This window comes from Crocuta crocuta, unplaced genomic scaffold (assembly GCF_008692635.1).
Source record: "Crocuta crocuta isolate KB4526 unplaced genomic scaffold, BGI_CrCroc_1.0 scaffold271, whole genome shotgun sequence".
Classification (NCBI taxonomy): domain Eukaryota; kingdom Metazoa; phylum Chordata; class Mammalia; order Carnivora; family Hyaenidae; genus Crocuta; species Crocuta crocuta.
This window is the reverse complement of record NW_027527824.1, coordinates 3,075,963-3,093,713: the sequence shown is the minus strand read 5'-3', so window position 1 is coordinate 3,093,713 and position 17,751 is coordinate 3,075,963. Positions and strand designations below refer to the sequence as shown.

Genomic DNA, 17,751 nt, shown 5'->3' with positions numbered 1-17,751 from the left:
GGATTTTTTAAAAAATCTTCTACCAAAAAGAGTTGATATGCCACATAATTACACTTGGGTGTAGTTTAAAACAATTTTTTTTTTAACGTTCATTTGTTTTTGAGACAGAGAGAGAGGCAGAGCGCGAGCAGGGGAGGGGCAGAGAGAGGGAGATACAGAATCTGAAGTAGGCTCCATGCTCCGAGTTGTCAGCACAGAGCCCAACACAGGGCTCGAACCCACGAACCGTGAGATCATGACCTGAAAGCTGGACGCTTAACTGACTGAGCCACCCAGGAGCCCCACTTGGGTGTAGTTTAGTATGCAGTCGAGAGACAGAGAAATAGGGTGGTTCATGGTAGGCTGTGAAACTGTGGCATGGTGTGTTATGATAATGGACTTATCAGCTGCAGTCAAGGTTTGCACTTGGAGTGCCTAAATTGATGAACTGGCAAACCATAATTCCACAGACCTGTTCTGAAATATTTTTCATTTATTTTCCTTACTCTTCCTCCCAAGAAGGCATCCACTAAGGTACATTACATAATGGTCAGGGGAGGTGAAGTGAGATAAAATTGCAGGTATGCATACCTTATGATAAATAAAATTAGATATGCCATAGGAGATGAGACTGTCTACCTTGATGATATTCCCTTGGACAATGTCCCTGACATGTTTTGTGGGTGAGATAGCTGTCGTTCATGACTTCAGCGGCAAAAGCTTGCTTAATAGAATACTTTACAAACCTTAAAAATGATTATTATGTAGATATGAATTTATTGGTACAGAAAGTTTTCATGAGGTATTTAGCAAAAAGGCAGGTTATACAACTACCTAAAAGTAATTAAATTTTGTTAAAAAATTATCTATCTACGTAGCATGGGAAAATGGCCCAGAAAAAATAAACACCGTTAGGTGCACCCTCAGGCTTAACCTACTTGCTAAATCTGTTGGCCGCAGCTTCCCCCTGTGGCTGTGGCTCTAATATGATATGATGTGTTTCTTTTTTCTTTTTATTTTTTCTGAGAGAGAGAAAGAGAGACAGCATGAGCAGGGAAGGGTCAGAGAGAGAGGGAGACACAGAATCTGAAACAGGCTCCAGGCTCTGAGCTAGCTGCCAGCACAGAGCCTGACGCGGGGCCTGAACCCATGAACCATGAGCTCATGACCTGAGCCAAAGTCAGACACTTAACCAACTGAGCCACCCAGGTGCCCCAATATGATGTGTTTCAGATATGAAAAGCCTTTGGTAACATCTGTTTACATGCTAGCTTACCTAATAAAACAGGAAAATGCTTCTACATGGAAACTACATGGGATTACAGGTTTCTTGCTGATTTTCAGCTGGAAATTTTTAAAAATTCAGAATGCCTATCACTTGTATTTTTAAATAACAATTCTTTAGAAAGAAGCTTATTAATAGACCTTCACTGATTCATTTATGTAATTATTCCTGGAGGGAAAATTATGTATAACACACTTATATACTTTCCCAGAGTAATTATGTTTTATTGGGGTACACTTATGCTGAAGATCAGAAAGATTTAGAAAATAAAACATACTAAAGTCCCAGCTACCTAAGATGGCTAAGAATCTGGCAGGATTTAGGTATAGTGGGGATTTTTCTTTCTTTTTTTTTAAATTTTTTAATGTTTTATTTATTTTTGAGAGAGAGAGAGAGACCACGTGAACAGGGAAGGGTCAGAGAGAGAGAGGGAGACACAGAATTAGAAGCAGGCTCCAGGCTCTGAGCTGGCAGTCAGCACGGAGTCCGACGCGGGGCCCGAACCCACAAACCATGAGATCATGACCTGAGCTGAAGTCGGACGCTTAACCAACTGAGCCACCCAGGCACCCCGGTGGGGATTTCTCTAAAAAAGAAGCTTTCTAGTGATGATGTTAGGAGTCCACAAAGCAGAAGTTAAATGGGCTTTAAAAAACAAACAATGGCACCTGGGTGGCTCAGTTAAGTATCTGATTCTTGATTTTGGCTCAGGTCATAATCTCACAGTCATAAGATTGAGCCCCGCATGGATATTGATCTCTGACCTGGACATGGAGCCTGCTTGAGATTCATTCTCTCTCTCTCTCTCTCTCTCTCTCTCTCTCTCTCTCTCCCTCTCCCCTCTCCCCCACCCACCTTCTGCTTCTCCTTCTCCCTCTCCCTCTGCACCTCCCCTGCTCTCTCTTTCTCAAAAAAAAAAAAAAGATAAAAAATAAACAAACTTGCAAAAATTGAGAAAGCTAGTAATCCTAAGGGATTCTTTGAGGCTATTCAGGAGCTTTTCCTTTTAGACTTGTTTTGTTGGTATATTGTTAACCTCCTCCACCTACCTCACCCCCAAATTCAGCCCATCGATTTCTCTTTTGTCCTTTTTAAAAAAGAACAAGATCCAAAACTCTCTTTCTGAGCACTTGGTATTGCTTCATCACCTGTCCTATCTTTTCTGCTTTCATCTGAGCTTCTCAAAGGCATGGGCTATACTCAGTCTTCACTTATTTCCTTAATTCTCTATGTTACGGTTTCTAGCGCCTCTCTGTACTGAAAGTACTTCCCCTTAAGGTAAACAAACTCCTAATTGCCCAGTCCTTTAAGGATTAAAAAATTCTTGGGGTGCCTCAGTGGCTCAGTCAGTTAAATGTGCAACTTCGGCTCAGGTCATGATCTCATGGTTCATGGGTTCAGGCCCCGTGTCAGGCTCTGTCCTGGTAGCTAGCTCAGAGCCTGGAGTCTGTCTTCAGATTCTGTGTTTCCCTCTCTCTCTGACCCTCCCCTGCTCAAACTCTCTCTCTCTCTCTCTCTCAAAAATTAAGAAAAAAATTTTTAAAAATTCTCATCACTTTTGACCTATTGTGTTCACGGTGATCTATCAAGTTTTCTTAAGAGGAAGCTAACCTGAGCAAGGTCAATCATGAGCTAACCATGGTCCCCCCAATAGTCAGACCTCCTGCCTCATGTGCTCCCCCCACGTCTCTTCTGTGTTAGCAGTGTCACTTCATAGCCATGTTCCATGTCTCTTGTGCCTGTTCTCGTTCTGTTTTGCATGCCTGCAATGCTCTTCCCCACCCTGTTAACCTAGTCTTCATCATCTTTCAAAATCACTCACGATTTACCTGTAGCCTCCTTGATCATGCTTCCAAAAGTTCTGTTTGAATGCACTGTTTCTATGTGGCTTATTTCAGGTATGTGACATCTCCATGAATTTCCTTCTAGATTGTGGATGCTCTGAGGACAGGGTTTGGATTTTATTCACTCTCACTTTTAGTGTTTAGTGCAACATTTGGCATAGATCTGGTGTCCAGCTCATCTTTGTTTTTGTTTTTGGGGTTTTTGTTGTTGTTTTTTGGTTAATCTTTGTTGAACAAAACTAAGTGAGACTAAGCTTTGTGAAGGCACACATTTTTATGAACAAACAGATGGGCAAATAAGCCCAATGGGAACCACTTGATAAAGTGCAAATAAAGAGATAGCAGAGAAAACTAAAACATTTGTTGTCCCCAATTTTATTAAACAAGTCATCAAGAGATTGTTATTCTTAGATTGTCTTGTAAAGGAAATAGGTAGCTAAGTGCAGAAAGATGACGGGAACAAAGTGTTCTCTGACGAAAGGAAACTAAAAATGAATCTGCCAAAATGTTTAGTTTAAGTTTTGTTTTCAAATATTTGGTAGCAAACTACCAGCAGGGAGCTTTTAGAGTGGGGTTTTTCTGCCCTTCTCCAATGGATAGAGAAGATGGGCCAGTTGTACAAGAGCGAGTCCTATGCCAGGTGGCTGAAAATAATTTTAAACTCCCTCGGAGTGCTTCCCTCATCTCCATTATTTTTATGCTCTGAAAACTCTTCCTGGATATTAAGCCTCTTAAATTAGTGCATATTTTGAATTATTATGATTTATTTTTTAGAACTGTGAATCTGGGGGCTCCTGGGTGCCTCAGCCGGTTAAGCGTCTGACTTCGTTTCAGGTCATGATCTCATGGTTTGTGAGTTCGAGCCCTGCATTTGGCTCTGTGCTGATAGCTCAGAGCCTGGAGCCTGCTTTGGATTCTGTCTCCCTCTCTCTCTACCCCTACCCTGCTCACACTCTGTCTCTCTTTCTCTCTCTCTCTCTCTCTCACAAAAATAAACATTAAAAAAAAAAAAAAAAACCTGTGAATCTGTTCCCAGCTATTTACCATTGCAGTAGTGTGCATCCTGCACAATCAGCTTCCTGCTGCAGGAAATACTCTTTCTGGTAGTCTCCACAGTGACAGGTGGCCTGGGAAGCCCAGAGCTCCCGGAGCATCCCTGGGGTTACAGCCCCATAACCTCTGCCTCCTGGAGTCCTTGTGGTTCCAAAGCCACAGTAGTTTTGATAGTTTAGGTAATTTATATGAAATATTTAGTTAACTTTTATTGACACATTTAACTTGGCTAGCAAAGGAAATGACCCTGCAGCCCTGAGGGCATTCTTCCAGCCCTCCTGTCCATGTCAAACTGGACTTCTGCTTCGCCTTTGTTAAGGCCAAGGGGAGCCTGTGCACTCTGGCTCTGTCTTACCCCCACCTCTCATTTAGTCTCATTCTGTGGCTCTGGTGGGTTTCATCCTTTCTTTTTCTTTCCCAGTTGCTGTTTTACAAAAGTATTTATTTCCTTTTGGCCATCATTCTATTTCTCTTTTCTTCCTCATTCCCTAGTTCCTTTAAAAATTATTATTAATACTGGGCCGCCCAGGTGGCTTAGTCGGTTAAGCATCCGACTTTCGCTCAGGTTATGATCTCGCGGTTCGTGGGTTTGAGCCCCGCGTCGGGCTCTGTGCTGACTGCCAGCTCAGAGCCTGGAGCCTGTTTCAGAGTCTGTGACTCCCTCTCTCTCTGACCCTCCCCTGCTCACGCTGTCTCTCTCTCTCTCTCTCTCTCTCTCTCTCTCTCTCTCTCTCCTAGAAATAAAAAAAAAATTATTATAAATACTATATCTTTNGGAATTCCAAATCCTAATTTGGAATTTTTTTCACAGGCGATTGATAACAATGAGGAATTAAAAAGACATTTGGTGGACTATTCAGTTATTCCCAGATAGGTCACTTGAAAATGTTTATATTTCAAAAAGGTAATACAGTATATGAAAGGAAAAGATGTGTGCATACAGGGAGTTCAGGTGGTTCAAGTAGGTGCAGCGGAAAAGCAAATCTCCTTTCTACCCTTATTCTTTATTTCCTCCCTCTGGTTTTTTTTTTTCCTGAAGTTGTGAGTGAGGCTAGTGCTATTGGTATTCACACCTGATGAAGTGTGCTACTCCACCATAAAGTATTTTTGTGAAGGGCATATTGATCTTGCACACCAGCATCAAGATATATCTTGTGTACCTTCCAGTGCTAGCGGTCAGAAGTGTTCTGTTTTCAGTTGCGTTGAGTTTCGTACTGGCTTTGACCTGACCCTTTGCCGGCAACATCAAGTACAAATAGTTTGACAGCTGTGGGGAGTTTTAGGTGACTGGACATTCTGTTCTTAGACTATAATCTCTTTGGCAAAAACATACTGAGCACATTATCCTCCAGTTTGCACTTCATCCTGACTTTGTCCCCGCACTCTTAGAAGAGCACATTAGAGTTCGGATTTGAGGCACAAAGTGGTTGAGATTTTCACAGGCGCGCTCCACGACTTGGGAACGGAACCAAGCAACATCACCCAAGACTCCTGGCTCCCTGGCTTCCAGAACCAATTCAGAATTCTTTCACCAATGCGTTAGAACTCTGCCAACTGGAGAGGTGGGCAGATGTAATTTGACACCTGTTCTCTCCAAAGTCCTAGATTACCCCCTCCACCCCCAAAAAATCTTTTAAAGGCTCCAGTTAAAGATTTTGTTCCATCCTGTATTTCCTCATTTTTCAGCCTGTTTGGTTTCCAGTTTTCCTTTCCCACCTACTGTTCCTCCTAAAACTTGCCCCAACAGATTTTGAATAGATTTATGTTACCGATCAATTTTACAATCTTAATGTTCTAATTCAAAGCTCGTGTATTCATGTGCACACTATCTACATTCCTGGAGAGCTATTCCAATAGAGTATCCTGGAAAATGACCAATAAAGGTGCCTGGCATTGCTTTTAAGTCTGTAGGAAAAAAAGAATATAAAAGAAACCTCAGACCACTTGGAAGAGTTGTTAAAGCATAGGGCCATGAGGAATAACTTGTTAAGCTCCCATGATTGCTGGCTTACTAGCACTTATTTTAATTTGAGTATGTCTCTTATGTTGCCATCCCTCAGTTTCCCTATATTTGAAGTGTGTATTACATTATTGCCCTTGAATTGGTTTGAGTTTAAATAGTTCTAAAGCTTCCAGCTTAAAGATGCTATTTAAACTTGGCAAATATTATTTTGACAGACAGTGACAGTTTAGCACCTTCCTCCCACACCTTTTATTGTTTTTTAATGTTTATTTTATTTTTAAGACTGTTTTTATTAATGTTTTTTTATTTTCTGAGAGAGAGAGAGAGAGACAGCGTAAGCAAGGGAGGGTCAGAGAGAGGAGACACAGAATCTGAAGCAGGCTCCAGGCTCTGAGCTAGCTGCCAGCACAGAGCCTGACATGGGGGTCCAACCCACGAACCGTGAGATCATGACCTGAGCCAAAGTCGGACGCTTAGCCTACTGAGCCACCTAGGCGCCCCAGTGTTTATTTATTTTAGAGAGAGAGAGAGCATGAGCAGGGGAGGTGCAGAGAGAGAAAGAGAGGAGACAAAGAATTACAAGCAGGCTCCATGCTGTCAGCACAGGGCCTGACATGGGGCTCAAATTCACTAAGAACTCACTAACCGTGAGATGAGATCATGACCTGAGCTGAAATTAAGAGTCGGACACATACCCAAGTGACTCACCCTGATGCCCCATTGGGCTGCTAAGTAAATAGAAGATAACAGTATAACTTCTTTGACTTTTGTTAAACATTTCCAAAAATTCTGTTGGCATTCTGCTTGAGACAGGTCTTTGATAAGAACTGTGGTGTTTGTCCCTAGTGGCATAGCACATACCCTGTGTTGTCTGCTATTGGTGATAAGTTTACATTGTAAAAGAACCTTCCACCTGAAGGCTCCTGAAGTCTTAGATGAACACACACACTTCAGTTTTGCGACAACAATCAGCACTGAGATAGAGGACCTCAGCATTTGTCACCCGCGTGGATGGAAAGAACAAACTGCCTTGCCCTAAAACAAGTCTGTCTTTGAGCTCATGAATGAGGATCCTGACAGAGGGCAGTCCTGAATTTTCAAGATGACTTGTGATATCCTCATTATGAAATGTACTTCATAGTCTAAACCTTGGTAAATGAAACTTTTGTTCAGTAGATGGCCATGTGCTTGGTCAGTATCCACTTTGTTCTAGGCATTTGTGAATTGATTTTACAGAGTACAGTAGACATGGCCCTGGTAGCAATTTAGGGAATGGGCCAAGGTTCAAGACCACTTTTATATTGATGCTTTTTTCAAATTCTTACCGTAAACCTGAGAAGAACATTTTAGCCCATCTATAGGTGAGAAAATTAGAGAGAGGTTACATAGCTAGCTTATGTTCTTCCCAACTAGTAAATGATAGAGCCTGAGTTTTCTACATTCATGTGCTTTCTACCATACTGCAACTTCTTGTAATATGTAATTAGTAACATCTGTATATTTTAGAGCTTTACAGCAGCCCTGTAATCCCGATGAGTGCACTTGTATATTTTAGAGCTCTACAGCAACCCTGAAATCCCCATAGTCTAGATATTCATATAGTATTACAGACAAAGACATTTGAGTCCTAGAGAAATAGCGTTTTGCCTGAAGACACAAAACTATTAAGTGGTAGAACTGAGTGGGGCTTACACCTACTCCCCATCCTGAAGCCTCTGGTCTTTCTGCTCAGACACTGGAGGCAAATGATTTTAGGACTCTGCAACATTTATTGAGCCCTGCGTAGTGAGCTGTGCCAGATGCTGTGAATTAATACTGGAGAAATAAAATAGCACCACTCCGCTCCCTTTTATAATGTAATGATGGAGTTCATACAGTCACATGAGAAAAATTCCTAACGCTCAGCATAATAAACTGTATAAGTAAAAGTAAACTAGTGTAACACAGTGAAGGGAATACGTCCCTTCCAATGGCAAGTAGTTTGGACCATTATCTGGCTCGTATCCTATAGCCTTCAGAGAAGTTTTTCGATTTTCAATGCTTGTACCTGCTGGTTTCTTTTAGGACCACATACTAGTCGTCATTGTCAGCCTCTTTAGCTCTACTTGCTGCTTCTCTGTAATCTATAATCATGTTCATCCTTCTAAGAGGAAAAACCTTGACAGTTGCCCCCGATTCTCTACTCTTTCTTGTTCCTGCCTAATTTGTCAGCCCGTTTCATCCTCCTCCTAATTAAAACTCAGAATTGTTGACTGTACACCCTACTCTGTGGTTATTCCTTTTCTTCATGACTCTGCCCCCTCTGCCTGCCCCTTCAACAGCAGTGTCCCTGAGAGCTCTGTTGTCTTGCTTTTCTTAGCAGTAGTATTGCCTGTGTCCTGAGGATGCAGATAGAAATCCTCCCCTCTAGCTCACATTTCTCGCCAACTGCAGACTGTTTCCTCGGATAGTCCACCGATGCCTCAGACTGGATGTGTTTAAAGTGGAATTCATCATTTTCTTCCACAAAATGAAATCTCTTCTTATTTTCTTTTTGCTTAATGGCATCATCAGTCACCTGGTCACCTGTACTAGCAACCTGGGGATCTGTCTTGACTATATCTTCTCCTCAGCTCCTGTAATTCTGAAAAGCTTGCTTGCTTTTTAATACACACACACAAACACACACACACACTTTTTTTTTTTTTAACTTGGAAACTGGACGGAAAAGCTTGCTTTCTAAATTGACCTTGAATCTGCCCCTGCTTTCTCTTTATACTACCACTGTACTAGGTCAAGCCCTTGTCATCTCTCTCCTGTTTTGGTTTCTGGTGTGTTTTTTTTTTTTTTTTTTAACATTTTAAGAACATTGCTCTTTATTTTTAATTGAAGTGTAACTAACATACAATATTATATTAGTTTCACACGTGGAATGTATTGATACAGCAATCCTGTGCATCACTCAGTTCTCATCACAATAAACGTAGTTGACATTGTCACCATAAAACATGATTACAATAGTATTGACTATATTCCCTATGCTGTACTTTTTATCTTCATGACTTGTTTTTATAACTGAACGTCTGTATTTCTTAATCATTTTTTTAAAACTTTTTTAATGTTTTATTTATTTCTGAGAGACAGAGACAGCGTGAGCAGGGGAGGGTCAGAGAGAGAGGGAGACACAGAATCCGAAGCAGGCTCCAGGCTCTGAGCTGTCAGCACAGAGCCTGACGCCTGGCTTGAACAAATGAGCCTTGAGATCTCAACCTGAGCTAAAGTTGAATGCTTAACCGACTGAGCCACCCAGGCACCCCTGACCCCCTTTCCCTCTTTTTAATCTATTTTGCCCATCTCCCAACATGTGTTCCCTCTATCAACCATCAGTTTTTCTTTTTATTTAAAGATCTGTTTATTTGTTTTGTTTTTTAAATTCCATAGATAAGTGAAATCATATGGTATTTGTTTTTCTCTCTCTGACTCATTTCATTTAGCATAATGCCCTCTAGGTTCATCCGTGTTGTCCCAGATGGCAAGATCTCATTCTTTTTTATGGCTGAATAATATTCCATTGTATGTATGTATGTACGTACATATGTATGTATGTATACACACATACCACATCTTTATCCATTCATCTGTCTATGGGTACTTGGATTGCTTCCATATCTTGGCTTTTGTCAGTAATGCTACAATGAACATAGGGGTGCATCTACCTTTTCAAATTAGTGTTTTCATTTTCTTTGGGTAAATACTCAATAGTGGAAGAACTGGATTATGTGGTATAGAGATACCATAGAGATTTTTAACTTTTAGGGGAACCTCAATACTGTTTTCCACAGGGTTGCACCATTCCCATCAATGGTGCGTGAGGGCTCTCTTAACTCCACGTCCTCTCCAACACTTATTTCTTGTCTTTTTGATACTTGCCATTCCGACTGATGTGAGGTGTTATTTTATTGTGGTTTTGATTTGCATTTTCCTGATGATTAGTGATGCTTGAGCTTTTCATGGGCCTACTGGCGATCTATACATCTTCTTTGGAAAAGTGTCTATTCAGGTCCTCTGCCCATACTTTAATTGGGTTTTTTTTTTAGTGTTGAGTTATATAAGTTCTTTATATGTTTTGAATATTAACCCTTTTCAGATATATCATTTACAAGTATCTTCCTATTTGTAGATTGCCTTTTGCTCTGTTGATGGTTTCCTTTGCTGGGCAAAAGTTTTTTATTTTGATGTGGTCCCAATACTTTATTTTTGCTTTTCTTTTCCTTGCCTGTGGTCTCTTCTATATTTTTGTGGTATCCTTCTAGCTCTTCTCCCTGCCTTCAGTATGTATTCCCTCTTATTCATCAGCTACTTGATGAATCAGCCAAAAAGAGGTAAAAAGAACTTTCCAAAAATTTTAAATGTTATATTCCCTTCCTTAAAACCTATTAATTTCTTCTTGTTTTCTATGGAATAAAGTTCAGCTTCTTAAGGTAGCACATACAATTTCCCCTGAGGTGCCTTTTTAGTTACTCCTTATGCTGTTTTCTTTTAGACCATTGTGCATTCTTTTTTTTTAATTTATTTCTAGGAGAGAGAGAGAGAGACAGCGTGAGCAGGGGAGGGTCAGAGAGAGAGGGAGACACAGACTCCGAAATAGGCTCCAGGCTCTGAGCTGGCAGTCAGCACAGAGCCCGACGCGGGGCTCGAACCCACGAACCGCGAGATCATGACCTAAGCGAAAGTCGGACGCTTAACCGACTAAGCCACCCAGGCGCCCCACCATTGTGCATTCTTAGTGCTATCCCTTTTTACATGTTATCCCTTCATCTTAGAGTACTTTATTCATCTTCCTTTTTCTGATTATTTTAGTAAAAAGCTTGATATCTGATAGTTGGAACTACCGAGGTCATTAGTTGCTTACATTTTGGTATATATTTAATACAGCTCCTAGGCCAGCCCCTCAAGATAGTGGGTTAGCAGGCTGTCAGAAGTTAGCATTTACTTTGTTTTGTTTTGTTTATTTACTTACTTTAGAGAGAGTGCACAAGCAGGGGAGGGAGCAGAGGGAGACAGAAAGAGAATCTCAGGCAGGCTCCACTCTCAGCACAGAGCCTGACTCGGGGCTCAATGCCATGACCCTGGTTTCATGACCATAGCCAAAATCAAGAGTAAAACACTCAACCAACTGAGCCACCCAGGCACCCCTAGCATGTTTTTAATATTACCTGTTTTAACCTCTGCATGAGTACTAGGAGAATGCTAGAGTTACTGTATGTTTGGACCTTCAGCTGACTCTACCCAAACTCAAAGCCAAAAGAAATGACATTCTGTTTTAGATAGGATTAGGTCCATTTCTAAGTAATTGAAAAACTGAACACTGGCTTACATAAAAGAAAAGGTTATGTATCTTTCACAGAAATTTCCAGAGATCATGGGGTCCAGTATGGCAGCCCAGTTCCATGAAGTCCTCAGGGACTTAGGTTGTTTTCAGCTCTTTGTTTTCCTTTCTCGGTGTGTGCTCTTTGGTCCCATAGTGCAAGGTGGTATTTGTTTTCTAGGCAACAGAACTGAGCCAGAGATCAGGAAGGAGGCAAAGGGCATACTCTGGCTGTCTCCCATAGACCATTTCTATCCCATCAGCTAGAACTTAGTCATATACTCATCTCTGAGTCCTATGTATACAATTAAAAATTCTTTTAGGGTGGAAGAAGAGGAGAATGGGTTTTGAGGTATAAATATCAGTGGATTCATCTAAACTCTTTAGTCTGATGTTGGGTCTACACCTTTCTTTTTAGTCCTTTTTCCTCTAACTTACCACATAAACTCCACGTACCGGCCCAGAGTCTTCCTATTACCCTTGGCTGGAAACGACTGTCTCCTCATCTACATCTTGTGGCACTGTTCATCTGGATTGCAATTATTATATACTGGACTGCATTGCTGTCATTTGTCTACATAGATAGCCTCCCAACATCTCACCATCTCATAAGGTCTCACCGCAGTGTGAATTCCTGGGAACATTGACCGTGTCTTCTATGTCTGTACTGCCTGGGCTAGTGCATCCTAAATAATTGGCTTGCTATACACATTTCTTATACAGCAAATGAGTAACTTGGATGATTTCTTGGTTTCTCATAGAATTTTAGGAAAGGAAGATGGATCAACCTAGTGGAAGGAGTTTTATGCAAGTATTATGTGAAAAATATAGTCCTGAAAACTTCCCTTACCGTCGTGGTCCTGGGATGGGAGTCCATGTCCCAGCCACACCTCAGGGCTCTCCTATGAAAGGTAAGAAAGATATTTATTTAATAAATAAAAAACATAAATAAAAAGCATTTATTTACTGGAGCTTAGTACTTAGGATATCAAACCAGAATATTGCCTTGTTTGCAAATGGTTTCGTTTATTTTGGAATTAGAGTTGCATAGTCTTTCTCCCTTGCTTGAAAAACCCAGAAGGGATCTCTTTTCCTCCAGATTGGCTGGAATCCATCTTAGTTGCACTCATAAGGCACCAACAGTATCTGGGTGGTGATGTTTCAAATATATATTTTAACAAGGAGCTTTAGAGGATGTGAGATAGCCCAGGACTGGCCTGTGTCCTCAAAGACCTCACAATCCTAATTGGATTCACATTTTCAAGCATATACCACAGTTACGTGCAGTTCAGGTTGAGCCAAATGATTAGCACAGTGATTGGGAAACAAATTAAGGAGTGAAAATTAATTAATACGATCAGGAAAGGGTTCAAAGCTATGAGACTTGAACTGTTTAAGAATGTAGAAATAGGTTAGAGAGGAGATAAAGACATAGATCTAGGAGAGGGGTTATGGTGTGAGCAGAGATCTACAGCATTTAGAAACATGCAAGATGTGTCTCTTGCTTACATCTTAGCCTCATGCGTATTTAATAGTTCTTGGATGTAGTTCTTGGTGAGTGTGGGAGATCAATATTGACAGTGTTTTAGTTCCTATGTTCCTCCATACAATTGTCTTATCACTCCATATCAATTGGAATGGCAGAAAGAGGTCAATTTCTTACTTAGTCATTTTTTTTCAGGCTCCATTTCCAGGCTGAAAATTTTGATACTGAAAAGGACTGAACTGACAATTATATGATTTGAGGCCTCCATGAATGAAATATTTCCTTTGTGAATCCTTATTTTGTACCAAATAGAGAAAGATGCTGAATTCTGAGATCTGTTCTTTTTACTAGGGCCAGAAACATGGTTTTATTGACACATACATTTTTGAACCAGGCAGAGGTTTGACCACTTCAGTTTGACCAAATTCATTAAATAGTTTAAGACCCTGAAATACTTTCTCCCATTACAATTACATATTTTTAAAAGTCTAATTTTCATAAAGGACACATTCTACTTGGGCATGAAACAGAAATGATTGATAGATAAGTATGAGAGAGAGACGTAGATTTTTAATGAATCCACTTAAGTGAAGAGAATTTCTTCAATGATAGCAATTTAAAGAATAGGAGTGATTTCACAGTAGACTGACTAATGATTTAAGATAAATTTCAAGGGCAGCAACTAGTGGAAATACACATCAGATAGAGAGAAAAGAGCTATCCAGAATGATACATTTGAACTAAATTTTAAAAAAGAAAGGATTGAGGCCATTAGAAGACAATGATGGAGATGAATCACAGCTTGTAGTGTTCAGATGATAAGATCATAGTAAGGACGATAGCTGTGTGGTTTGTAGTTGAGATGGGCAGTCCTGCCGCAGAGGGGAAGGTGGTACTAATCCAGTACTTTTGTTCTCCTCCTGGACCATATTTGACTTTTTCCCCTTGAATTCATTACCCTTTGATCCCGTCGTATTCTGTATTTTCCAAGTCCTTGGGTAATTTTAAGTTGTTTGGTTTCGATTACTGGGGGCTGAATGTATGTAGACCAGAATCAGGCTGATTTAGAAAGTGTTGTGTCCCCCGCCCTCAATTCAGATCGCCTCAACCTCCCAAGTGTACTGGTGTTGAATAGCTGCGGAATAACATGTGCAGGAGATGAGAAAGAAATTGCTGCCTTCTGTGCTCATGTTTCGGAACTAGATCTTTCTGACAACAAACTCGAAGACTGGCACGAGGTAAAGTTTTTATGTTGCTGCATTGTGGTGAATTCTGCTAAATTCTGGTTCTCACTTGAGATTCTTGTCTCCGTGTCTCAAATAAGTGACTACTTCAGCTGTTCTTTGTATTTTTTTTTTTTCAATTAAGGTTAATAAGACTGCAGAGGTGTAGACAGCCAACAGTGTCCTGGAGTTTCTACTGTTTCACTTGTTTCCATATCCTGTGTTCATTCTGTACCACTCCTTCACCGTTTATTACTATAAATTCTCATCAAAGTTGCTGGAGCTTGAAACTAAGATTGTGAAAATGTTTTTTATTACTGAAATTTACTCCAAATATTTTAGAACTTTTCCTTATTAAGTCTTGTAGGTGGTTTGACAGAACTGATGTCTTTTGATCTCAGAGTTAAGTCAAACCAACTGCACAAATAAAAGCATTGACAACATGACATTGCCTACCTGATGATAACATTACCTCGTGGAAGCTACTCGTAAGAATTAGAGAAGAAGGAGGGGTGCCTGGGTGGCTCAGTCGGTTAAGTGTCTGTCTTCGGCTCAGGTTGTGATCTCATAGTTTGTGGGTTTGAGCCCCACGTAGGGCTCTGTGCTGGCTGCCAGCTCAGAGCCTGGATCCTGTTTCAGATTCAGTACCTCCCTCTCTCTCTGACCCTCCCTGCCCATGCTGTGTCTCTCTCTCTCAGAAATAAATAAAACATTAAAAATTTTTAAGAAAAAAAAAAAAAGAATTAGAGAAGGGACACCTGGGTGGCTCAGTTGAGCATCTGACTCTTGATTTTGGCTCAGGTCATGATCCCAGGGTTGTGGGATTGAGCCCTACATCAGGCTCAGTGCTGAGTGGGGAGCCTGCTTAAGTTTCTCTCTCTCTCTCTCTCTCTCTCTCTCTCAAATAAAAAAATAAAAACAAATTCGGGAAAAATAGTTCTTGCTACTTGATTCATTCTCCTGCCTTAATTTAGGATCTTCTTTCTTGCTTAGATTGTGGAGAAAGTTTCCTGATGGATTTTCCTGCTTCTGGTTTTATTCTGCTTCCTGTAAGCTGTCTTCTGTAGTGCAACTTGACTCCTTTTAATAAATGGAGTAAGATTATGACACTCTCCTGCTTAAAGTCCTTTAGTTGTTAAGGTCTGAACTCTCTAAATGTAGCCTTCCACCATATGGCCCTCGGCTACTTTCAGAGCTTTAGCTCCATCTTTAGCCACGTGCTTTTTCTTGCAGCTCATGATAAACTCTTGACATGAAAAACTTCCTTGCTTTTATTCATTCTCTGCCTTCTGCTGTTTTTCCCTGTCTTCCTGGCCTCTTCCTATGTATCTTCTAAGACTTGGCCCAAGTCGCTATTCTTCTATAAAACTTTCCCTGGCTCTCATTCAGGCAGAGGCAAATTATACCAGCACCTGTGTCATGCTGCTCTGATAAATGTGATCATTTATCACAGTGTAGTGCAGTCACTTGCATACTTGACAGTTTTCCTACCAGACTGTGAGCTTATTCAAAGTAGAGATTTTTGTCTCTATTACCAGAGTGTCATACTAGGTATTCAGATGTTTGTTGAATGCATTAATGACAAAAATGATCATATCTTAAGGATTGATCAAGACCACTTGCTCCAACTTTTCCTGTGATCTTCAGAAACTTACTCAGTCCTTCGGTGCTTTGCTTTGCTCCTCTCTAAGACGAGGCTGCAGATAAAGCTAATCCTTGAGGTGCTTTGTGGATATTAAATGCCATACAAATTCCAAGACAGCTTTTTTGTTTAAGAGAAACCTGTCTGTAACCTGGTTTTCTTCAGCTTTTCTTATTATTTATCTGTTTCATAGTCTTGCTTACTCTGCTAACTGTGCTTCTGGCTATATTTTACTATTTTTATCAAGATGTTTACCAAATTCTTTGAGATGCATGCATGTCCTTTGATTTTTAAGTGACTTGTTAATATATATGCAGATTTATATATAAATATATATATATAAATATATATTTCCAAGAAATAATCTGTTTGTCCATGTATTTATTTATTAATTCATTTAGCTAAACAACTAGTATAGTTCACTGTTCAACCAATTACAGTCTGTGCCTCCTTGGTCCTCTGAGAGGCCTCGACATGCGTGCTCTGTCCACATCACACAGAGGCAGTGAGAACTGCGTGGTTCACCCTCCTTCTCCGGGATTCCCACCGCAATCCCCTGCTGAACCGCCTCCGGGGAGAGTTTTTAACCTGCATGGGTGACAAGCCAGACTGCAGTTTCCTCTGAATCCTTTCACCTCCTGTGTTCACAGGCTGATTCCCTTCAGCATGTTTCTTTGGGAGTGTAAAATTTCACAAAGGTTTTGTGCTTTGTGCTTCAACCACGTATATAAGCTTTCGCCATGTGGTGGGAACAGTTTAACAGTGATGTAGCTGGTGCCCCAGAAGAACAATCTAGGCCAGTGTGGATCAGAACACAGTTTACCCCTGACAATTCAGCCTGTTCTCTGCTTAGAGAAAGGTCTACACTCAGTATTTCCCAGGCCATGTTAGTATGTATGGCCAGAGGGTCATATGTCCATTTGTGCTCTGTTTGTATATTCTTACGTGTCCTCTCTGAGTCCACATCCGGGCAGTTCTCAAAGAAACCTTTGTTGCTGCTCTTGTTCGGGCTTCCATTTTTCCAATTTATTTTTATTTTCGTCATTCCTTTATATTGTGTCCTTTGCTTTAACTGTAGTTGATGCCAATCTTCTAGAATATCTGTCGGAGCTCAGAGAGATGGGAGAAACACTGACCGCAGAAGAATATTGCTTTTTTTAGGATTGATTAAACTCGGCCAGGCTACAAATGCCTCATGGGTCACAGTTTTGAGACATTACATTTCGACCTCATTACAACCTGTGTACCTGACCACCAAAGAGATAATTCATCCCTGGCCATTAAGTAAGTTTATTTTGGCCAGTTTTTGAGATAGCAGTGTGGGACAGAATAATATAGTTTCTTCTTTTAGTGTTTTGAATGTTCACTAATGTTATAAGTAACTTCTTTTGTAGCTTAAACTATGGGTCTACTGTATACCCAGAGAGAGAGAGAGAGATCTGAGTGAGAAGTGTAGTACTGTGAGCGGAGGCAAAGATTTGTCCCTGTCCTTCGAAAATGGGGCATCCATGTGGGAAAAAAGATGCATTTTTTAGCTTTTGACTTGAATTTCCCAAGGCCTCTCTTTTTCTTCTCTTTCTTATCAAAACCATTTTATAGAAGAAATTAACCCAAGTAGTTGAGAAGAGGGAGGCGTTAGCCCCTCAGGTGAGGCAGAGAATAGCTTGGGTATAAGTTACAGATTGTTATCTTACAAACCTTTCCCCACTTTTCTTAAATCGTTAGTTTCTTCATTTTTAGAAGCCAGAGTAGGGGCTCCTCTATTAAATCACAGAATTGTGGAGACCTAGGAGGTCATGTAAGCACACCTCCATGTTGAAGCACATGAATGGTACAGGTTTGAACTGTGGGGGTCCATTCACATGCAGACTTCTTACAGGACAGTACTGTAAATATATTTTCTCTTCCTTATGGTTTTCTTAAGAATAT

The 17,751-nt window shown here is 40.6% G+C and overlaps 1 protein-coding gene across 1 annotated transcript in view; it reads left to right on the top strand.

Moving 5' to 3' along the window:
- Window positions 1-17,751, top strand: part of TBCEL (tubulin folding cofactor E like) — a 73,744-nt gene that overhangs the window by 14,015 nt on the left and 41,978 nt on the right. Inside the window, exons 3-4 of the mRNA XM_077776693.1 lie at window positions 12,233-12,382; window positions 14,056-14,195. Of these exons, the coding sequence (XP_077632819.1) occupies window positions 12,250-12,382; window positions 14,056-14,195 (273 nt within the window). The 5' untranslated portion in view covers window positions 12,233-12,249. The remainder of the gene's footprint in view (window positions 1-12,232; window positions 12,383-14,055; window positions 14,196-17,751) is intronic.